The 25,816-nt window shown below is 33.6% G+C and overlaps 1 protein-coding gene across 1 annotated transcript in view; it reads left to right on the top strand.

Annotated features, from left to right (window-relative positions):
- LOC137920355 (neural cell adhesion molecule 1-like) overlaps positions 1-25,816 on the top strand; it is a 226,398-nt gene that overhangs the window by 187,818 nt on the left and 12,764 nt on the right. Inside the window, exons 5-11 of the mRNA XM_068763660.1 lie at positions 11,719-11,925; positions 17,284-17,429; positions 17,898-18,045; positions 19,889-20,019; positions 23,103-23,262; positions 23,413-23,574; positions 24,513-24,647. Of these exons, the coding sequence (XP_068619761.1) occupies positions 11,719-11,925; positions 17,284-17,429; positions 17,898-18,045; positions 19,889-20,019; positions 23,103-23,262; positions 23,413-23,574; positions 24,513-24,647 (1,089 nt within the window). The remainder of the gene's footprint in view (positions 1-11,718; positions 11,926-17,283; positions 17,430-17,897; positions 18,046-19,888; positions 20,020-23,102; positions 23,263-23,412; positions 23,575-24,512; positions 24,648-25,816) is intronic.

Below are 25,816 nucleotides of genomic sequence, written 5' to 3' on the forward strand. Positions count from 1 at the left end.
TTCTATCAAATTGGACTGTATTCCAGTATTCATCTCATGAAGTGTAGTACATATATGTTGACTGTAAATGTTTCTATGTCGAAAATATAATGAATATAGCAAACTACAATAATTTTGGTCAGGGCTTAACTTAAACAAATGTCACTAATCTAATATATAAAATTCTCGTGTCACGGTGTTCAAACTTGAACTCCTCCGAAACGGCTTGACCGATTTTTACCAAATTTTACATGCGTATTCAGTATGTCTGAGAATCGGCTACTATCTATTTTCCATACCCCTAAGTGATAAGGGTGGTCCACCCCTAAATTTTATTTTTAATTTTTTAGACAATTTTTTGGGTTTTTATTTTATTATGATACAGCATACAAAAATACATACAAACCTAAATTTTCACCCCTCTACGATCAACCCTTATCTTACATTTGTTAATAAAAAACTTTATTTTTTTTTGCAAAACAACGTTTGCGGGATCAGCTAGTAATTATATATAAATATAAGGTAATTTCTCTCGACTATGTTGGTATATGCTTCAAATAAACAATAATGCATTGCTCTAAAAACAGTAACGAAATTTAAAGCTTAATATTTAAATTCTCAATTCATTTTAAGTCTATTCCGTAATTTGTTAAATTATCACTTTAACATCTCGAATACCAACTGCTTTACCGACCGGCGACTGAAATGGACGGCATTATAACACCATTACTAACAGCGCCATCTATGAAGTGTCAAAGTTAAGCAGTCACTGCTTTACCGACATTAAATAAGCGCGGCACAATACAAAATAGAATAATTAAAGACACAAGTTTCTTTATTTCATATGTGTATATATATATATACTAATACGTACTATATTTATTTAATTAATGTGCTTATGGAAGTCCAGCGCACCGTGGCTCGTCCGTGCCTTACTAAATAGGTCGTTTATACACATACAGACTCAAACATATACATACTAGTCCGTTCGGAACAATAAATAAATATTTAGATGTGTGTGTCTATTTATATTTCGTATGATTCGTAGGTTGATTTTGTTTTTGTGTATGTACTGTCACAAGATTAGTTATTGTAATTATTACGTGCAACACATATATTGTTACTACTGATACTACTACTCTGCTAGCTCAGTGACCCAAAGTGGGTCTTGGCCTCCGAAGCGAGAGACTTCCACTTTCCTCTAACTTGCGCCATCGTCTGCCATTGGCTGACATTCAATTATTTATAATATTGTTGTCATTAAATAATCTATATCAATTTAGAACTACCTGAATCTTTGAAAATGGAACAATACTAATGAAAAGGAAATATCAAAGGACAACGATACCGTGTAGAAAAGGAAGGATATTTTAGCATTAATAAGTGTCTCAAATCGTCCTTCAATCCACTTGTTAACACACCTTTGATGTCACCGGTGTCATTAGATAAATTGGAATTTGTTACTCCTGTTTCTTTCGACAAGATCTCTTCGCGAGCGGCGCCTTTTAAATATTCTTCTGTTATCTTCTATATATAAACACGTGAGGATTTCTTACAAATTTCGTTATGCGGTACTAAAAATATATCATATTTTTGTTTAATTCTTGCTATACTTTATCAAGAAAGATTAAAGCGATTTAAACATTTTTATCTATTTGTTTTAAATAAGTACTTTCTTTTTCGCATATAATACAATATATACCAACTTGTTATTAAATCTGTCATATCCGGTTGTTTTTGATGTCATATAAAAGGTTATATTTTGAAAAAAGAAACAGATGTGTCAATTGAAATATTTTTCAGTAGGTTGCAGAAATTACGTTTGGCAATTTATTGGTCATGGATGTAGCGTCAAATGTTTAAATAAATAGCCTATTTACTGTCAATTAATATATTGTATATCCTATCCAACCAAAAATATAAAAATCAATAGTTTCAGGAATTAAAAATAACAATGATAATATAGTAGAAGTGTTTTTAAAATCTGTTTCAGTATACTTTGTATTTAACCCTTAATAGCCTAGAGTTTCAATTTGGATATCAATCTTTTAAACCGAATGTTCACATTACTATTAGTTTTTTTTATAGGTTGGCTGTACGAATTTTACTGTTGTATAATATTCTTTCCAACGAAATTAAAAAAAAAATCTATTTTCCCCTTCATCTAGACCCTCAAGCAAACACAGTAATATTAAAAAAAATCACTTTCGTGAATCAGGCTATTAAGGGTTAAGAGTGATCACTTTATATAGAGTGTACGTGTTAAATTTTCGAAAGATTTTGGCTGAAAAATTAACTCTTCTTTAACTTTTATAAACGTTTTATATCTATAATCAATCACCATGTATTTTATTCTCGATTACATTATTTTAAAGCGTATTGTAAAAAGAAGTCGTTAGTTATATGCAAAATGAACAGTAGTAATTTGTTAAGCCAAATATTTTCATAAATATTAAAGTCCTCGTCGTCATGTGGCAATTTTTTTAAGGCTTGAAGTTGGCGTCTATTGGCTGAAAATAAGTAGAAGAATAAAAAAATATGTTTTTAAAATCGTATCAGTATGAAAACACCGCGTAATTTTATTTTTAAATTTCGAAATGTTTTAAAAACTCAGTAAATTAGATTTCATACATTTATTTCATTACCTATAAATCGCATATATTTCTTTGGTAATTAGCAGTTATGAGTAATTTTCTTGTTTAATTTTCTCTAAATAAATATCTTATTTATTCTTAAACTAACGCAATTCTTGAGGTGTGCCATCAGTTACTTTTGATGCTCCTATTGGGATTTCAACACGGCATCCGAAAAGATACCCTCATCTCTGTTACTTAAGCAAGAATGATTCTTATTTTAGATATATTACCGATTGTGTATTGTTTACGATAAACTAATATAATCAAAGATTTCATTTAATCTATTGCAAATAATTAATATTACTCTTTGTTTGTTTCAGTTTTTAAACTATTTTATTATTATTTAAACTATTCAGGTTAATATGATCATTTTGTGTTAAAGCTTTAGGTTGTATAACGAAAGTTTATCTATTTATTACTTCACGCAACCTATACAGTCTAAATGAAGAAATAAAGTTTTACATATGTTATTCAGAGTTGTATCCCAGCGGTAAAGACAGAGACTTACGATCTTAGGTCGCGGGAGTGGATTCCCGTGATACAGTCTTATATAATTCACACTTCATTCATCTTCTTCTTCTTCCTTCCCTTTTCCCTTTATTTGGGGTCGGGTCTCCTTATCAATTTGCGCCAGGCTACTCTATCCTGGGTTGTCTCTGCATCAAGTTGAAGGGTTCCCAGTTCCTTTCCGATATTAGACCACCACGTAGCTTTTGGACGCCCTCTCCCTCTTGGGAATTCTGGGAGGCTTATAGCAGTTTTTACTACGTGGTCATCTGGTTTTCATTGAATGTGGCCATACCATCGTAATCTATTTTCCTGTAATTCGCTGGGGATCGGAGCTACCTTAAACGAACCTCTGATATATTCGTTCCGTATTCTGTCTATTCTAGTGACGCCACCCGACCATCTAAGCATCTTCATCTTATTGACATGAAGTGTTTGCTCGTGTCTCTGACTTACAGTCCAGCATTCAGTATTATATAATTCACACTATGTACATTAGTTATATAGGGTTGCCACTACTTCAAACAAGTTTCCAAAGGATCGGCTGTGGTTTCTGTACATCATGATACCACAATGCGATCGCCAACCCGTGGCAATTATGGTATGGGAAATACGCTATAGATATCTTTGGAGAAGTCCTATGCCTTAAAGTAGGTGTCTACGGGCGTAAACGACCATCATATCTTAATAAAATATTTTATCATATTTTTATGAGTTTTTTGGAAGTTTATTTTTATTTACAATAATAGATATACTATTATACTATTCTACAGATACAAAAACGTCATTACAAAGGCCGTCACGTTAGCTTAGAGGCATGCTTCACCAGTGAAGCTGTAGAGACATGAGTTGTTAAAGTAAAGGAACTTTCTAGAAAATTCCCTGTGAACATTTTAAAAATGTTACACGCAAAGACGTTTCGTTTTTTTGGTATTTTACACTCAAGAAAAACTCGTCTTTGTTTTAAAATTCCATCATCATATCAGCCTATAAACGCCCACTGCAAGACTAAGATTGCCATCGAACGAATAATGAAGTATTTACAACGAAATGAACACAAGTTAACATAACATAAAATTTAAATTTTGTATACAAAAATCACAAACAAAATGTAAACCGAATAATATATAAAAATACCTCTGTTATTGTACAAGCTAAACTAAATAATTGTCTCGTATCTGTTCAGTTGAAATGAAAACAAAAAACAATAGACGTCCAGTTAGTTTGGCGTAGTGTATAATGAAAACTTCTAACCTAAAAACAACATTTATTAAATGAACAAAAAAAACATATATGTTACTAGTGATTTTATATTTACAAATGGTTTATGAACTTGGACAGTTTAGTAGTAACTTTCAAGGAGCTGCGAATAATAATAGCCTATATATGTATATATATACAAAAATACAATATGTATATACATATATATATATATAAATAGTAGGAAATTAAGAAAGAAAAAAAAAACTACGCAGAGAAAGCTGTTGCATATCCTCTTGAAACTTATTTGTGAGCGGTGGCAATCATATACAATTATGTACGAAAAAAGTAGTGGTGATATTGACTTCGTTGTTTCAGAGTCAAAAAAGACAGTAGAAAATTAGATGCGTTCTTATATAATGATATTGGGTGCGTTTTAATAAACGTCATATGTATTTTAACACTTTTGTTTTTGTCTCTATTAACGGAAAGTCACTTTGTTGCAGTGTTTTTTTTCGAATAAATAATTAACAATAAATAAATAAGTTGGAAAGTGATATAGGTAAATTACATATATTTATTTAATTTATTTTCCATTATCGATGTTATCCAAGAGTAATTTTTGCGGTCGACCTATTTTGTGCAATACTTGGAAGTAAATCAATAAAACACACACACGAAACAAAGGCTCGGGTAGTCGGTGAATGAGATTGGACATAAAGGACGGAAGCAAATGGTTATAAATGAGTTTTTGATTGTAACAATATATCAGTTGGATCAACTGTGTCGTATATTCGATAAATACCTATCAATTCCAAGTATTTAAGTCAACATAAAAACAGTGGGGTCCAGCGATAGAAGATTGAGACTTGCTAATGTAGGTCGCGGGTTCGATTCTAGAGATACGATCTTATACAATTTACATTGCATTAATTATATAGTATTACCACTGATTTTAGTATATCCCCCCATTCATAGCTTTTGACAAGGCGTATGCCTTGCATTGGACGTCTATGGGTTGAAACGACGAGGTCAACATCACTAGTTTTTGTTTTTTAAATAAGTATAAAAACTTATGTAAAGTAATAAATTTATTTTATTTATAAAATTGGTATAAAGATACGTGATATTAAGGTAAAGGATCATTTATGATTTATACCCATCATTTCGTAGGGTCAAAGTCTATGCCATTAAGTTTTTTTAAAAAAAAAACATAAATAACTTGTTAAGAAGACAGTACACCTTATATTAGATGCGAGGAATATTTTGGATATATACCTGTTATTCAATAAAGTTAGGACATATCTGTACCTATTTATGACAACGAACTATATTCTTAATACTGAAGTAAGAATACATTTTCACTTCTGCTCTGATATCACAATACAACTTGAGAATTAAAAAAACCTGAATACTTTAGCATAATTTAGTTTTTAAAATTATTTCGATACAGTTCAGAGGCATTTCGATAAAGTGCATTATAAAACGGTAAATACTTATATACTTTTGATGGAAGTTGCAAAGATTTGGATCGACCTGCCTAAGTCAATTTTTCCTGATGAGTTGAACTCTGGAGCCTTTAAGAGTAGAGTGAACAGTGGGTTTCTTTGGATGGGCGTGTGCTACTTTCGTCTTCATCTAGGTTTTCCATCAGGTGAGATGAAAGCCAATCGCCTATACCACTACAACTATATAAAAATACTTACCAACAAAAGAATTATTAATTTTGTAGTGTCTTAAAAATGTATAACAACTATTTCCTCTCTAACTTTCTTCTATTAATTGTTATTGTTTACGTGTAGACAAGGCACTTTGCCAAAATGACTGACGTAACTTATGTTAAGGTTTTTTTTTATTTACACGGTACTTACCTTTAGTATTTCGTTTTCACTTGTATTAGATATAAACTATTTTGAAGCCTACAGCGTCTTTCTCCTTAAAGGGCATAAGAATCAAATTATAAATTCAAATGTATTATATAAACAAAAAAATATATATTCTTGTTGAAAATTGTATTACAACTTACGCAACTAATATTTATGTATTCGTAATGTGTTTGTGATATGCAAGAATTTTGTTTATTTGTGTAAGTGTGAAAAGAGTCATAGTTATTTCGGAGCCAGTTTTAAACTTTTTTCTTTAAATTTATTTATTATATTAATACTATATACAAACCTTTATTTACCATATGCAATGTATATACATTGAATGATATAATGCTGTGAAAATACGTAATATAACCTGTGTACATACATAGATTTGTAGGGACATATATATTTTATGAAGTCAGCTTTTTCGCGAACACGATTGGACGGATGTTGACTTAGCTCGACGGAGTGTATTGCGACATGGCATAAGTGTGACTAATTCTATTTATTGTTTTTGTATGTTCTTTTGATGAAAATTTGTCCCCAAATATCGAGTCAGTGAACACACTGAATACTTTTACCCTACGTATATATTGACTTATATTTTTTCGTTGGATGTGTCGCATAATCGAACCTTGTGGTAAATTTGCGTTTAAATATAATGCATTTAAATGTTAACTAAATGGAATTTAAGTCACGATAAGCTAAAGGATGAACAAATAAGAGCCCCAAGTAAGGAGAAACATATAACCTTTAAGTACTAAGAACACATTGCAAGTAGTAAGTAAGAAAATTTAAAGAAGCATATAGTCGTCTGCAATGTTGAAGATAAAAAAGCCAGAAAACGATCATCTACACCCTGGACAGTCGGTTACAAAAGTGTTCTACACCAGGTGTGAACAACCTGCTTAATCAACGGGCCAATTTAAATTTGTTTTTTTTCGACCGGCAGCACATTATGTAACCATTATTAACTATTTACAAAACTAGTTATATTACCGATAAAAAAGTGAAGATTTACTATAAAAATTTTAATAGAAAATAAATACAAACAAGGAAAGCACATAAAGAAAAACGTATTAAATTTAAATTTTTAAAAGAAACTATCTGTACCTTGCACGTACTACTACGTAACCTACTAAAATAAATTTGAAGGAAAGACAAATCGTTACAATTCAAATAAGTATGAACTGTCACGGCAACATATGAAATCCATTGCAATCATAGTGGCGCCATCTGTCGAAAATTGGTCATACCAACATAGAAACTTAAATGGGTGCTTTCAAAACATCTTTGCTAAACATCATTATATGATTAAATGCATAGTTTACGATCCCATAACGGACATACATACATGCATATTTATATATATCATAAGATTTTGTACAGTTTTTTCTAGATACACATACGCGGATTTCTGATCGTGCGTCACTCAGTTTTGATCGATTATTATTTTCGAATAATTGTTTCGGTTTTGTATCTACTATCAATCATTTTATCAATGGGATAAAGACGACAAAATTAATTCAATTTTAATAATTTTTGGCGACCCGCATAAGCAAGTTTAACGGGCCGCAAGTGGCCTGCGGGCCGCATGTTGATCACTCCTGTGCTACACCACCTAGCACCGTTCCATGAACTTTTCCGAAAACACAAAATCCCGGAGATAAACCGAAGCTTTTACTGATATGACTGGTCACAGTACTCAGTTATGAAAAAATGTTTAAAAAACGTAATCAAATACATATTTAGCTAATTAGCATATATTATATATATATATAGCCCTAACCTTTGTACCTTCAGATTTTTACCAGTTACGGTTGCTTTAAAACTATTTTAAACAGTGTCAGGTGAACATCAAAGGAGGACTTACAAAATTACTGATAGCTTTTTTAACGAAATGGGCCCTATATACCATAGCCAAGCATAAATAAAGTTTGAAAAAATAAGTGACGAATTTTCACATTGAATGTGAAGTGATTTTCTCCCTAATCTGTTATTTAAAGGTTAGGCTACTTTCTAGTAACTTTTAATGGAAATCTAAACAATTCGGAAATAACAATGTACGTAATTTCTGGAACATTTAATATTTTCCACATCACAGCTACATTGGCCCTCCTTTGGCGTCACTCAGACGCGGGCACAATGAATTCAATCTGAGAGGCAATAAGTGACCTCAATCGGAACTCACACGAGGTCTGTTGTACAAAATAAATGATCCTTCAATCGCAGACGAGAGGTCGTGTGTAAAAGAAAAAAGTCATTTTTAAATAGAACAGAATATAAATACACTTTTACTTTTTACGGCTTTGTTAAATTTGATATATGAACGAAATACATATATACTATAAACTTTATTATACTCGTATATTAAATAGTTTTTATACATATTAAAAATCTCAAGTATAATTCGCGTATTTATTGAATATTTTTTAATTTTTTTATATTCTCCGTGACACTAGATGGACTTTTAAATTTCTATTTTCATTTTAGTCATGCGACTACTGCACAAGTGTTAAACTGCTTCTAAGTTTCGTCATCATTTTAGTCGCAGAGCTTCCGCTGCTGTACATAGGCGTCATTTATTTCTTATGGGAGCAGTAAGAAGGGACTCGCTTCCAGTATCTTTCTTAACAAGGTTGTCTGTCAACTTTATGCGTCTTACGTCTAGCTGTTCTCCACTCCTCTACTTCCCTCATCAGCCATTTCATTAAGCGCACTATGTTCTTTTTGCCTACCCACCATCAATTCTAGCCACTTAGCTATGTCTAACATATACATAAACATATGTGACAAACTAAAAGTTTTTTGTATTAATCCAAAATTTAATTAAGTCATTTCAGAAATTTCCTCATCGTATATTTTAAACTTTTCCGGGAACATATTAAGTTTAAGTGAAACTTGGCTGATTGAAGAAAACTGGAAAAGTTTGTGACAGTCGCGATAGGTTGGAGCAAGTTCTGAGCTCACCGCCTCGGAACGGCCGTATTGGATTTGGCAAGATTGGCTCCGGCTTTCGGTTCGTTTGTTTCTCAAACTTTTCTAACCTCCGTCACGTACGTTAGGTGTTGGAATACTTTGAAAAGCGCTTTCGTTCTCTCTGCAATAGCTCACAACATTATTTTACGTACAGGTATATTTGTTTCTAAATCAAAAATTTATTGGTTTATGGTTACCTTGTTGCAAAAAAAGTTAACCATTTATCATTTTAGTCTAAAGACGAAAGTGTACAACCATCGTGTTATCTGTGATGACCTATGGTACAGAAATCTGGTGTCTCATTTCCGGCCTTACTGTTAAGCTCGCTGTTGCTCAACTAGCTATAAATCGGATCTTGGCTTTTTCTGCTAGGTCGAATCAGGAATAAGAAGATGTATAGAAAAACGAATATAATCGACATAGCCCAGAGTATTGGCAAATTTAAATGGCAACGAACAGGCTACATGCTAAATAGCCGCTAAAAATTTTGGAATAGAGATCACGGACTGGTGAACACAGCATAGGTCGTCGTATCGAATTTTCCCTCCATCTGAGTCAGATAAGATTAAGGAAGATAAGTGAAATGTCTTATAATAATATTCGTTTTTAAATAAAAACATTATATTTAATAGCCCAATTAGTCCATCTTTTATGATAGAAGATACCGAAGAGAGAAAGTTCTGGAACCTAGTTGTTTCAAAGACATTTAGATTAAGCAGCTCTCTATATTTTTGATCGCTACCAGGGATGCTGTATTAGTAGGCCAACAGCATTAGTCAATGATAAAAAACAAACAACAAAATATCTCAATACAAGGGATACTAAAAGATTGTTTTAGCATGGGAATTTTCCGTAGTGAAGACTAAAGATCAGCAAACTCAGCAACAACTAGAGAGACAGATGACCTTGTTTAGATCGTTGGAACATTCTGGACGTAAGCCATTTCCTGCCAATCTTATTGGAAACCTATAGTGGAGCCCTGTGTCTAGCAATAAGCGTTCATTTTTTTGGTATGGGGAGAAATCATCTGGATGAATATAGGGTACCCTACCTTCTGGAGGAAGGACTTTATATGGGATTTCTACCCACGAAAAACCCGTTGGTAATATCTTCAATATCTTTGGAGGTAGCACCAGATCTTCTAAGGAACTCGCAGCTGCCTATCAGTACTATAACAAAATATATCATGGGAGAAGCTATGGTTCCCCCGGCATCCTCTCTGTACATTATTACACATTTATCGTAATATCAAAGTAATGTACACACGCACATAGATACATACAAGCGACCATACTCATACAAAGAATTAATACATTTAAAAAACTTTTAAGTTAAAAGGTTTTTTGATATCCATAATGTGGTGGTTGTGGAAAAATATGTACCTAATCCGCCATATTGGAACGACGTCCATCTTGAATTTTAAATTCTGACATAATCATCGTGTTTTACTAGTGTATCCCTTTCATTTGATACCCATATTGATGGGGTTAAGGAAAAATATGTAATCCGCCATTTTGTATCGGCAGCAATCTTAGATTTATAATGTTATTGATTTTATTATATTGTATTGTCATCGAAATTAAACGTGTGTACCAAATTTCATATCAATCTGATAACGGGAAGGTGCTTAAATATCAATTTCTAATTTTGACCCAAATAAACAAATTCCGTACGAGTCGAACTAAATAAAACCGTTTAAAAACAAATTAGATATAAAACAGGTTTAATATCATAATATGATTTTTAGTCTTCAACGTGTTTCAGTCATAGAACGTCCACCTCTGGACATCTTTCATCATATCAGTCCAAAAACGTCCACTACAAAACAGGCCTCACACAAAGATATTTTTGGAGGAGATATACCATAATCGCCAAGCTTGGCAGGCGGTTAGGCGATCGCAGTGTGTTATTATGGTACGCAAAGGACCCTATATCCTCTGGAAACTTGTCTGTGGACAGTGGCAATAATTAATGCACAATATTTCAACTATGATTGGTTTCAGTCTACCGCTAGGTTACTTAATGGACATATTTAGATAAGTTAAAAGGAAATTAGACTCTAAGCTTGGTACAAAAGATAGAAATACATTAATGTGAGAAAGCATTTATATATTTACTAGCTGATCCCGCAAACGTTGTTTTGCAAAAAAAATTGATATTTTAATTTACAAATAAAAAATAAGGGTTGATCGTAGAGGGGTGAAAATTTATGGTAGTATGTATTCTTGTATGCTGTATCATAAAAAAAAAAAAAATTTCGTTAAAAAAAATTTTTAAGTGTGAACAACCTTTATCACTTAGGGGCATAGAAAATAGATAGTAGCCGATTCTCAGACCTACTGAATACGCATATTAAATATAGTAAAAATCAGTCAAGCCGTTTCAGAGGAGTTCAAGTTCGAACACCGTGACACGAGAATTATAAATATTAGATAACAAACAAATATTCATTTAAGTCTTTTGTAAGTCCAAAAACGATTACATCTCTTACCAGAAGATAACAAATTCATTGATTTGAAAGTTAAATAACACTGTTGTTATAATTACAGGTCGACCTCAACCGACTTTGACGTGGTTGATCAACAACAAGTCAATAGAAGACCACACGATACTAAAAAACGATGGAAAGGTGATCATCAGTAAGATAAGTATCGGAGGTGCTGAGAGAAGTTGGCTGAACACCACCATAAGATGCCAGGCCACAAACACACCTTTATTGAGTCCCCACGAGCGAACTGCGAGGGTTGAAATGCATCGTGAGTATTTTACATTCTTTTATCGTCATTTTAGACTCTAGATTCTAATTACATAGCAATGATATATATAAATAAATAACATAGTTAAACCAATAAGAATCTAACCATAATGAATTACAAGTACCATTCACTTGGCTTCATCAAATACATTCTAATTGGATATATGAATTGAAAGGCAAGTTCCATAATGCATTTTTCTCTTTCTTCAAATCTCCAATTATACTTTCCTTCCCCCAAGTGCAGCTGGAGCCTACTGGTAAGGGATTCTCAGAGCACCTTCATTGATTTAAAAAGAGAGAGAGTCCCTCGTGTTTCTGTGAACTGGGAGTTGACTAGACCGTGCTGCACCTGGTCACAGACTGTCCCGCATTTTCGAGGGTAAGAAAGAAACTAAAAGTGGAGATAGGAAAGAAGATGGAGGCGGGAACTACCGCTTCCTGGGTGACGAAAAGAGTCGCCCTCCGTTTCTGAAGTACAGCAATGAAGCAATTAAAAATGTCATCAATGACAATAAAACAAGTTAGGAAAGGTCCGATAACATTGAAAAATTTGTATTGTGTTTTAGAAGGTAGACATTATGTTAAAGAACCAGACATTAATAAAAAATAATAAGATTAGAAAAACATAAAACCGACAAAACTGTACTGTGATATTAAGAAGTAATTTATTGTAGTATTTTAGGGGCGGAAAAGAATATAGAAAGGCGATATGAATGAGACAAGTAAGCCAGGAGAGTGTAAGATATTGTGACGCAATAAAAAGACCTAGTCTCTTCCTAGATAGAGACGAATAAGTAATATAAAAAAATACTTTACTACTAAAAATTGTTACAAATATTCTGATATCAAATATTCTTATAACATATTACGTAACTCAGAATGCACTCTAATCACATCCGATATTCTCATAACTATACCTCGCCAATCCCGAATCGATTTCAAGTCATGAGCTTCAACAGAAGCTATTTGAAATAGTAATCCGATTACATAATCAAGCATATTTGTACAAAACCTACATAGTAACTCTATGCTATGTAACTGTATACGGTGGTCATTTCTTCTACCCGTAAATATAGTTTCTGAAGATGTTTTAGCTGAAAAAGCTGTTGGCAGAAATGGCTTTGAAACCTTCATCGGAATTAAGTTCACGGAACGAAAGGATCCGCGAACTTGTTTATTTATTTATTTATTTAATATTCTTTATTGTACACGATAAGATACATAATATACAGATACAATAATATACAGAAAAGTACAAAGGGCGGTCTTATCACTCAAGGCGATCTCTTACAGACAACCATAGTAAGGAAAAGATAATAGTACTTATAAAGGGTAGTACATGTGTACAAAAAAATACATATTCACAAACAAATGAACATAAATATACATAAACTTTCATAGACATACATACGTATGTAACATATATACTTATGATAAAAAAGGTTTTTACTAAACAACATATGACAGTTTTCAGAAGGCAGCTACTCTATACGTGTAAGTGTATAGTGTTATAAGTGAGACTTGAGATACGAATACTACCTCGGATCACCCGCGCTGTTCACGGCGTGAGAGGCAATAGTCCGCCCCCGAAAACAGATCAGAATGTTTAATATCTGCCTTTGTTATATCGAACGAGATTATATATGCTATATGTCGTAGGTGGAGGACCGTACTAAGCATTTCGCCGCTACTTTTATAGTGCGATTAGCCAAGGAGTGGAAAAACTTACCGGCTTTGTTTCTAGCCAATTATTACTAAGGAGTCTTCAAGAGAAGGGTGGATATGTTTCTTCTAGGCAATCATATACCATAGTACACCTTGTCATCGCCTAACGTTAGTCGAGACGTCGTTTAAAGCTTTGCCTATAAACGAGATTTCCAACTTCAACTCTTGCCTTTTCGTTTCTCTCTCTGATTTTTTCATTTTGTTTATTAAACTAATCATATATACAAACTACAACCTGTTAATACAGAAAGTATTCATGCGTATCTAAACCATTTGTAGGTACTTCTAGAAATGAACCCATGCACATAGCATTAAAAAGTAATATATAAGCTTGTTTACACTGATTACTGGAAAATCGAATACTCGTATTATAGATAGATGTAACTATTCCTAAATTATTATCTTTCCCTCTTTATATTTCTCCTCTTTCTTTCTTTCTTTCTTTTCCTTGGATGGGAAACTATGACAAACTATGGAAAGAATGTTAATAACAATAATGTTTATTTTCAATTATTAGAAGAGTAGTTATGTAGTTATAAGATGTCTGGGCAGCAGCGTCCCTTGCGTACTATAATACCACATTGCCAGTACGCCTTCCAAACTTGGCGATTATTAGATATCATAATCGCCTATCATTACCTCCCATAGATATCTTTGGAGGAGGCACATGCCCAGCTGTGGGTGTCTATGGGCTTAAACGATAACGATATAAAAAAATTGTGACATATTATTATTCAGGCCATTATAGTACTTCTGCAAGTGAAAACAGGCCTTCCACTTAGGTTACCAATAAGAACGGATAAGAACATCCTACGTCCAGGATTTTGCGACAATCTTAAAAAGTTAATCTTTCTATCCTAACGATACATATCCCTGTAAGTTGAATGTTACTTTGAAATACTTCAGACGATGGATGCAAGCCTCTTTCGAATAGACCTGATGAAAATTTCTGAGGAAAGTCTAGGTCGAATAATGGACATTTAATGACTAAAATGACGATAACTTTATAATTTTGAAGTAAAAATATGCTACATATAAGCTCGTAAAATTATAAAACAGGTATATCCGCAGGCGTATAATTTAAGTTACATAAACGCGACGCCACATTTAAATTATGAACAAACATTGCTTACGAATATATCGTAGAGTCAAAGCTAAATTTACCAAAGGCAATTACCAGAATTAAGTTCCTGCGAAGCCTGGCACACAAATCGTGAGATACGAATTTGTCTTGGCACGTTGCTACGCTCCTGATTAATGCAGCTAGGATTTGCAGTTGAGACTCTTTGAGTGGTTTACGAGTTTCTCAATACATCCGTAGTTGTTTAAATATTATTAAATACCCTCGTTATGTGTACTCACACTGTACTGGTCTATAAACTTGACGATCACGAAAATCATTTATGATACAATATCAGTAATAATATAACTTTATAATTAGAGAAATATCTATTTTTTGATCAAAAAATGTAGTAAAATTGTCATTTAAAACTCCTGGCATTAGGAAGGCAGGTTATTTTTCCTAGGTTGGTAAAACTTTCTATAACATTTCCCAAGCGTCTGTTTGTCAAAAGGTTTAGTTATCTCCGATTTACATCTGTTTTTATCAAATCACTCGTTTTTTGAAAAAAAAAACATGTAAAAAACTCGACTAATATTTTTAATCCAACGTATTCGCCTGATATGGGTCCATCCGACTTCTGGCTATTCAACGAACTCCAAAGGCCAATAGGGGGACGCCGTTTTGACACAATTGAGGAGCTGAAAACTGAATTTAAGAAGGTTTTTAAGGCTATCCCGGCGAAAAGAATATTTCGACTGTTTCGAGTACTGGAATAATCGTTGGGAAAAGCGCGTTTTATCGGACGGAGATTACTTTGAAGCGGATGAAATTGATTTCTAAGAACAAACAAAGAATTTACATTTTATTTACAAATTCATTCCTTACTTTTTGATCACAGTATTATATAAGAAGAGAATACATAGAATTTGAGCTTTAGTTTCTGATAAACAAATTCTTAATGAAACGATTCATTTATTCATTATATTAATGAATAGATAAAGAAAAGAATGGAAATGCGATACTGACATGTTTGTAATGGACTAATTATGTTCTGGTCAATGAAAGCAGCAACGGACTTAAACCAGCCAATTGGCATTTTGAAGTTGCAGTTGGCAGGCTACATGTGCAGAACAGATGGGCACTTTGGCTTTAAGGTTGTGTAGTAGATACCACTGATCAGCAAGCCAGGTATAGATCGTTCACACAATAGGACAAATGACTCTTTAAAATATAGTAGATTCATGTTGCAGTCTGTTTTCTGTCGGTCTTGTTATGAATATTTAATGGAATCAGGCGTTACATTGCGGAAGTTAATTCTAAGTAAGAAAAGGACCAATATTTAGCCACTTCCGCACATGCAGTGGTTATTGTGCAACAAAGTGTACCGCCCGCCAGCCCGCTGATAGTGACCGATTAGTGCTAAACAAAGAGACTCTGTGTTTGGCACTAATCGGTGTAACATAACTCCTGAAGATGAAACACGTGTTGAGTAATTTGGCGGCGGCGGTTGTGTGATTCGCATTGTTTGCCGCATACGTATTTACCAACGGGCTGGCGGGCGGTGCATTTGTTGCACGACTACCACTGCATGTGCGGAAGTGGCTAAATATTGGTCCTTTTCTTACTTGTTATGAATGTCCAAGGTCTGAAATGACAGTGAAAGAAAGAAACCTATTAGTAATTGTGTTTAGAGCGTGTTTATTCACTTATCTATGCCAACAGTTTTATGTATATATTATAAATAAAAAACTGCAGCCAATTTTTAGCAACCACAAATTCGTTTATACTAAACTATCCATAAATAAATGAACCAGTAGCCACTAGGTTAAATCTATATAAGCAAGATCTATATAGACATAACACATAAACATAATAGTAAAATAATCTTTTATTACCATGTAACCATATAACACAAACGTATCCACTAGGTAATTACACCTACCATTGGTTCAAGCTCGTTTAGTGCAGTACATTCGTATAGTAAATTACGTTTAGTATAAGCTTGCAAGTAATTAGTGTCTCCAATAGATTTATAAAGCTACCGTGTTGGAAATTTCGCGTTGAAGTCAATTGCACATTTACTAGTGTCTATGAAACACCTTTGTGAGTTGGACGATTTAATGAGTTTTATCTCAGAAGGTATATTACTGTAAAATACACGCGATTAGCTAGTGGAGATACTACACGAGAACGTATCAATTTCTTCAATATATCAGGGACACCAATGGGATATCAAATTCTAATTCTTCGACAAATTCATCAAATTCAAGAAAATCTTGTATTACTTCCTAAGACACAACTATTTCTTCCTTCTATTTATTTCTGAAGTGCATATCCATCTTGAAATGCCTTTATGGAACCGCTGACAAATTCTTATCACAGCGTTATCAGTAATAGTAGGAAATTCTTCTTACAGATTTGATTTGTTAAGACCAGCTGGTAGTTAATCTGTGGTCTTTAATATTTTACCGCCTTTCCCTTCAACACATACCACCTAAATAAGCACTTTCCTGCACCCAATTAGTTTGAAACTAACACATGAATTTAGTAAAATTAATGAGTGTTATACAGTTCGACCAACATCAGTGTACATCGTAGAGAAGCCTGGACAGTTGTCAGCTGATACGGAAGTCACCTTGGTATGCATCTCTCACGGTAGTAGACCAGCGGCACAGATCACTTGGTTCAGAGAAAATAGAAGATACACGCGTGGGAAGGTAAGAACATACTATTCCTTTTAAAAAATATCATGTATTTATTCGTACCCTTTTTTGATTTTTTTAGGCATTAATTCTCTAAAATTGTTAACTTACTTGCTTTATTCACCGCTAGTGTTTTGAGAAAAAAAAATCTTTGTGATTTTTTTTATTTACAAACAATATCTTTAAAAAGAAAATCTAAATCATATTTTTTTACAAACCTACACGGAACCTATGTAAAGTTATGTATTGCTGTTGGCTTGCATATAAAAATAAAATAATAATAAATAATTTAATTAAATAATTATTTCTTAAACCATTATTTTTTGTACTGTATATTAATTTACAGCAAATAAGGTATCCTTTTACACCTAAAACCAATGATCTTGGACGATTTTAGTGAACTTTGTAACAAGTAGACTTCTATATAGCTAAGGAAAGAACGCTAAAATGAATCTTTTATGTAATATACTTTTTTTAACACAGAATACAGAATACTCGAACGAGACGTCAACAGTCAGCCGTTTGTCCATGCTGCCACAGCCGGAAGATGATGGAGCAGTTATCAGGTGCCGGGCCGACAACCCCGTACTACGAGTCGCTTTGGAGGATACCTTCAGAATGAGTGTAGTCTGTGAGCACCCTTATAGTTCCTTTTTATCAATATAATATTAGCAGTTTTTTTAAAAAAATTTTCATTGTATATAACATATAACCATCATCTGTATATCTTTGATAAACAGCATACATTTCAAGAAGCTCCGATTAAATTATACATAGTGTGTACACAGCTTTATTTTTATAGCGTATTTTTTATGTGATTGTACTGTTACCTTTACATAGCTGAACACATTAAATATGCAATATTTGTCTGAAATATTTTTGCATAATAATTGACCATGAGCATATAATACTGTGATCAAAAAGCAAGATGAATTTTTTTATTTATTCTTCCAAATCGATTTCATCACCTTCAAAGTAATCTACGTCCGATAAAGCGCACTTTTGCTAACGCCTTTTCCAGTTCTCGGCATAGTCGCAATAGTCTTTTTCCGGTACAGCCATAAAGACCGTCGATTCGGTTTTTATATACTCAATCTTGTCAAAACGGCACGACATTGGTCTTTTCAGGTCGCAAAATATCTAGAAGTCGCACAGAGCCAAATTCAGAAACCAGTCGAAATTTAAACACTGTTTCATTTCAAGTCATTTCCAATATAACAACGTACATTTTTTTTAAATCTTACTGAAAGATGCCCACTGAAAGGCATAAGTCGCCACTATGACCATTATTACACTGCTCACATTCACTTCACACGGCCTTAACCATGTCTTCTGTCTACCTAGGAATGGCCTATCTATGCCGAGTCTACCAGCACGTGGCCGCTATTCGAGAACCTTTCGACCTCAATAGCCATCGGTTACACGATGTGTTCCGTTCACTGCCACTTCAGATGAGCAATTATTTGAGCTACGTCGATAACCTTGATTCTTCTGTGTATGAAAAGGACTAATATTTAGCCACTTCCGCACATGCAGTGATAGTCGTGCAATGAAATGCACCGCCCGCCAACCCGCTGATAAATGCGCATGCGGCAAACAATGCAAATCACACAACCGCCACCAGCAACTTACTCAACACGTGTTTCACCCCTCCACGGGGCATCTTCAGGAGTTATGTTACACCGATTAGTGCCAAACACAGAGTCAACTCTCGAATATATTCTGTGTATCTTCTCATATCTGTTTCAATCTCGCCGCTAAACTTCGAGTATAGCTCTAACCTACTGAACATTATTTGGGAGAATTTTTTAACCAACTCTCTATATGAAATTCATTTATTTTTAATGCAATTTTTACAGAATTCTTATTGATTGTCAACTTATTTTTTATATCAATTTCATTTTTGACTCTACCCTGCTTCGCAAGGTGTTATAGTTGTGTAGAAGAAACAGTAAGAAACTTCACGACTATATAACATATAACGATTCTTATCTATTTTCTTATTAAATATGAATAATAAATGTTTAATTAAATTTCTTCTGCGTTATCCTCAAATATCTAACTTTTACCTTATAAATACTATGTTTTATTAACAATTTCTTGCATATTTTTATTTACATATACTATATTTCTTACTGTAATTATTTATACTTCTCCAAATTACCACAATATATACCTAAATACAATAAAATTATGTATTTCTAATTCTTTATTCTACTTAATTTATAAATTTCTTAAATTCATCAGAAGTCCTTCCTAAGTAAGAAAAGGACCAATATTTAGCCACTTCCGCACATGCAGTGGTAGTCGTGCAACAAAGGAGCTGGCGAGCGATGCACGGAAGTGGCTAAATAATGGTCCTTTTCTTACTTATAAATTTCTCGCTTATTTTCTTATCTTTGATGATTGTGGTGGTATTAAAATAACTTTAGTTTATAATAAATTATTTAATACGATCACTGTTTGGTTCCCAGATAGGCCAGTTCTGACAATGTCACTTGGGAGTACACTAAATCCGAATGACATCAAAGAAGGTGACGACGTTTACTTCGAGTGCAACATCAGAGCTAATCCGAAGGAGCACCGCATTTCCTGGTACCATAACGTGAGTGAGTTAACAAGATGTATTTTTTTTTTAATTTCTTTGTTGATTCACACGTGAATTTAAATTGGTGTTTTATTTCAACTGTTATTAATATATCTTAAAACTATAATTTAGAGCGTCATGTGTAGGGTAAAATTCCTCTCAGAATATAACTCAGCAAACATTTATATGTTTATAAAGAAGATTCGAGAGTGGAAGCGGATGAGTCGTCTTGACTTCTCTCTATTTGCAAAAATATTAAAAAAATATTATCATGTATACTTAGCCGAATACGTTTTTTTATTCTCGTTGTCCCTGCTTTGTTCGGGGCAAATTATAACGCATTATAATGTCAGGTACATTATAATGCGATATAATTTGATTTCATATCTCTTTCTCCTTTCTAACCTCAAAAATGCTTTTTCTCTTTTCTTCTCATCCTTCGCAGTCTTTCATTCTTCACGTTCTGATCTTATTTCACACGCCGCCTTTCTTTTCTTACAAATTCTTTCTCTCTTTTCCTCTCATCTTTCACAAAATCCTTCATTGTTCACGTTCTGATCTCCTTCCACACGTCGCCTTTCTTTCCTCACAGGTTCTTTTTCTCTTTTCCTCTCATCTTACACAAAATCCTTCATTCTTCACGTTCTGGTCTTATTTCACACGTCGCCTTTCTTTCCTCACAAATTCTTTCAAAATCTTACAATCTTCACGTCTTGATCTTCTTTCACACGTCGTCTTTCTTCCCTCGTCTACATTCCTAATTATATGGGTTCTTACTTCGCATAGTGTTAGTATTGTATTTAAAGCTTCGTTTATTTTACTGACAGCGTAATAACGTCCTGAAGATATCCGTACTGTCAGGTGGTCGAAACGATGGAAATATAAATCTTATAGTGCGTTCGCATTTATAAGGATTTTTCGTACGATTGCCCGAACATGAACGAACACAAATTGATAAAGCTCGGCAATGCAGCCGAATGTCGAGTGTTCACACTGATTAGTGAATCAATTTATTATTCTAAGATCTCCATAGACGAGCAAATTATATGGTAAATATTTGATCCCTGTTTAGTAATATTTTTATTTGTTTTGTCATTGTTTGACTATTAATCATTAAATGTTCTCAGTGAGATAGTTATAAGGTAACAATTGTAACTAATTTTATATTTCTAAGCTTCTAAGTTAGTAATTTCTTACTGCCTTTTGTTACTGTTTATCTCCAATAAAGTAAATAAATAAATAAATAACTTGCAGAGGAACAAGCTAGACACACATGTTAATACGTAAGATAAAGTAAAATATATAGAAGTAAATAAAGAGAAACAATATAATATTTAATAATATGGTGTATAATATTATTTAGTTAATAATAAATATATAAAACCTTAATAACATTAAAGATTAACTTACAAAATTCAAATCGGTAGGTGAAATTTCAAAACCAACCGTAATAAACGGCTTACTCCCACTCCGAAATATCTCGCTAAACCTCCGCCCCGACACAAGCGTTGTGGTTTAAAGCAAGGAGCATAAAATATAATCATGTACAAAATACAGCATCCGGCAAAGCGCAAATTGACCAATATTTCTTAAGCCAAGTGTTTCGGAGCTGAAGTTTTCTATACACACCTGTGTTTCAGTCCATTAGAATAAAACCGTGAAATTATTTCAGTAAAACTACGAACACGGAATGCCTTTAAAACGAAAGCAAATGGAAAAAAAGAAACAATGAAAGAAATTGCTAAGAATTTATTTCAGAGAAGATTCTGAGTTCGCTGGCTTTGTTCTGCAATAGCAGATTCAGTTCCTGTGTTTTCTTACGAATTTGCATTGTTTTTCTTCTTTAAATTGCAGCTCAAGGGCTCTAGATATTCTTTTGAAATATCTCACAGGTTAATTAATGTCTACACTGGATAAATATTATTTCTGTGGTTCCTAATTTAAATATATGAATTCTATTTGGCTTTGATTTAAAAAACAGTTATTTTCTTTTTACATATAGTTATTCTTTTATTTGAGTAAAAAACGTAATAGTGATTATTATCATCGTTTTCAACATTTCAGCTTTAAGACCAATAGCTTTATAGGTAGCTATAAGATATATAATATTATAGCAATAAGAAGAGACCTCCCCCATAGACTTTCATTAAGACTGATTGGAAGCTGGTAGCATTCTGAAGTTGGATAGACAACTCTTTGGTCTGTGATCCGTAATTACAATAATCAAAATCAAATACTGAAGAGAAAACTGTCCGATTCTTGAATAAGTTTATGTCAAATTTCTAGATTAATGTCCGTAAATAAAAAACCTTTACTTCAAAATTAAACCTTTGGTCCAGCCAGGACGTTTTTTCTAATAAATCATTTTCAATATTTAGTGAGTTCCGGTGGATCTCCTGCAGTTACTTTTCTAGCACATTCTGAAATCTCGACAAATATGTATAGATTAATTAGGTCTATCTATGGATGTTACGATTGAGTCCAAACCGCAAATCGATATTTTTTTTAAAGTGAAAATTAAATGTTAAGGTGGTACGGACAGCGGTAAGGCTTTGTGAGTTCTGACATTTTATGCTGAATATGGAATATGCAAATTTTTACATATAACAGTCGCTGAGCCTCTTAAAATATTATCTGCCTATATTGATACGTGAATTCAAACCTACATTTTAGTTATTCACCTTAAAAAGATAATAAATTTTCGTTGACTCCTGCTTACTAACCTCCATTATTGTATCACATCAACTTAGACCCTCGCATAGTTTCCTGTGGATCCTTGGGGATCTTGAATCACTTTAGGAAACAATGGTCTGGCCTTACGATTAAAATAATGAACCTGAATTTTATTACTCTGAAGGGAAGGTGAAGGAAGTAAGGCGATATATGAATGGAAAGATATGGAAATGAATGAAAGTTATTGCGAAGGAAGTTAGAGAAAAAAATTCAAAAGCATTGTAAATAAATTAAAATAACGTGAAAATATAATGTAAATAAAACCTCTGTCCACCCACGATAGGAGCTGAACGAGAGACCCCAAAACCTGTCTATTTAAAAACCCCTTTATTACATAATACCTTGGTCCAAGTTTTATTTTATTCCAGGATCAACAAGTGACGCAGAACATGTCCTCGGGTGTGTTCATCAGTACGAAATCTCTTGTGCTACAAAGGGTTATGAGAAGAGATGCTGGACTTTATACATGTAGAGCTGCAAACCAGATCGGCGAATCTAGTAGTCAAGCTGTCTACCTCAGGGTGCAGTGTGAGTGATCAATACTTTTTATTCTTCTTATTATATGACTCACAAAAAACACTTTGTAAGCTAATTGTACAAATCAACTGACTTTGGCTACCTCCGCGCATTTGTTTGAAAGTTAGTAAAGGATTATCATTTATTAAGTTTAATTTCTAGATGCACCGGTTTGTGAGCAACCTTCGCCTCTCCTCATTGGTGCGAGGTTTGACGAATCCCTTCGAGTTCGCTGCACTGTCAGTGCCGACCCTGCAGATGTCAGCTTCTATTGGCAGTTTAACAACAGTGGAGAAAGTTTTCAAGTCTCTCCTGCAAGATATGGTAGGCATTTTCGTCTTCCTCACTTGTTCTATCTTAATAAGTAAATTACCTAATAATGCTTACTCGTCATTTTGATCCCATAAGATAATTTATCAGTAGTTATAAGATATATTAGATGTATACACACTCAAAGTTTTTTTTCATCGTCATCATTTAAGCTGTAAGACCCCCATGACTTTAAGGTCTTAAGACATCCTTAAAAAGGCTTTTAGCGAAGGGGCTTGGATACCTAGTCATAAAAATTACCAAGAAATTTACAAGTATTTTCGTGTTATGAATATTGACAACTAATAAAAATAATAATAGATTTATACCTATCAATCAATATGTGCAATTTTTAATTTAAACTTTATTAAAAATATGTTCACTATAAGTCGTCGATCATTTCTATTATTTAATTATTTTAAATTGACATCAAATTTTGCTCCACAATATATACATGCAGTTTGCATTAATAAGTAATGTTAGATATTCTAAAACCATCACGATATTTTTTCTAGGTTTCTTTAGAAAGGGCTAGAGAAGCGCTTTTTTTAAACTCTCGGCTCTATCAGCCGGTTTGTCTCTTTCGGGCAACTTACTTTTCTATTTATAACTTTTAGGTTGACTATGGAGTATTACAAGATGCTTATTTACTTCTAATAACAACATTGTCATAATCGTTTTAGTCGTAAAACGTTCCCTACTGGAAATGAACCTTCGCTATAATTAACAAGCGGCCACATCCAGCATCTTACGACTACTTTGACCTGATATGTCATTTGCCAGTTCGTAGTATCCAGTCATCATAGTTGATAGGCCCCCACTGAAGACATAGACCTCCTACAAAATTCGCTGCAAATACCCAATCTCCAGCGACCTTGGCTATACCGTGGGTCTCTGGAATATTATACTTACTGTAGACCAATATCAATCATTGTTTAATTATGTTTAACAAGTATCAACCGGAGGCACGGCTAGCGAGTTGCGCTACAGAGCGGCCAGCGAAAGGGACTATGGAGCTCTACTTTGTCGTGCAACAAATGCAGTCGGACGCCAGGACAAGCCTTGTGTTTTTCAAATAGTGCCAGCTGGTAAGTGGTAACATAATTTTCTATACAAAGTAATCAAACAAGGTACTCGATTTTCTATTTACATCGTGATAGTTTGCGCCACTCAAACACCAAGCTCTTACCCACGTGACCATCAATCGCATCGCGGCGGCGGCGGCAGTGAAACAGATAAATGATAAATGGCGCCACAATAGACGTAACGAAAATCTGCATCGCGCTGTTGAGAGTCTTCGCGCTCATTATAAAGGCCAGCGGAGGTGCGGTCAACACATCAAGAAGCAACTGAAGATCAAGAAGCAACTGAAGATCAAGAAGCAACTGAAGATCAAGAAGCATCTGAAGATCAAGAAGCAACCGACGAACAAGAAGCAACCGACGAACAAGAAGCAACCGACGAACAAGAAGCCACCGACGAACAAGAAGCTACCGATGAACAAGAAGCTACCGAAGAACAAGAAGCTACAGTACTACGACCACTCTTACACTGGTGTGGTCTTAATTGTAATGTTATATAAACTTATTTTTTCTCATCAAAGTGAAGGGTATCTTGTATACAGAAGACGCAGTTGTTACAAAAATGGAGTTATTATAGTGAGTGATATCATCGACATCATTTAACCCATAGGGCTTCCACAGCTAGATTTAGGCCTCTCTAATGGATTCCCAATAGAACCAGTTGACATCGGCCAACACCCAGCGTCTTCTGATTACCTTATGGGTGAATGTTCTATGGTGCATTTGCCCGTTCATGGTCCTTATCAAACAGTGGTTTATTGATTTTTATCTCGTTCCAATTTTTTTTTATTACTGTACATAAAGGCTCTAATATTCCACCCCCCTTTTTGATGATTGTTAGAGAAATTAGATGTATATTAAAAAAATTCAAAGTTATTATAAGAAATGATTCAGACCGTATTTTTCATTATGCTATTTGATATTTGAAGTTTCGTACGTACTTGAGATTAATATTATATCAATAATATACGTGAAAAGCATATTTATTTAAATAATAAACAAACAAAGGTAAAAACTATACGAGTGATCCTGAATAAATATTTATATAAGCAACAAAAAATAAAACAATAAAAATATCACGAATCAGTCGAACACTGTCCACTGATAGAGTTTGCCTTCAGAAAATGTTGAGATATCTTTGGTCAATTTTTAAAATCACTTCACCTTTTTGGTCA

This window comes from Battus philenor, unplaced genomic scaffold (assembly GCF_028537555.1).
Source record: "Battus philenor isolate CCGP_79_NKW_IND1 unplaced genomic scaffold, ilBatPhil1.0.hap1 SCAF_18, whole genome shotgun sequence".
NCBI classification, from domain to species: Eukaryota; Metazoa; Arthropoda; class Insecta; order Lepidoptera; family Papilionidae; genus Battus; species Battus philenor.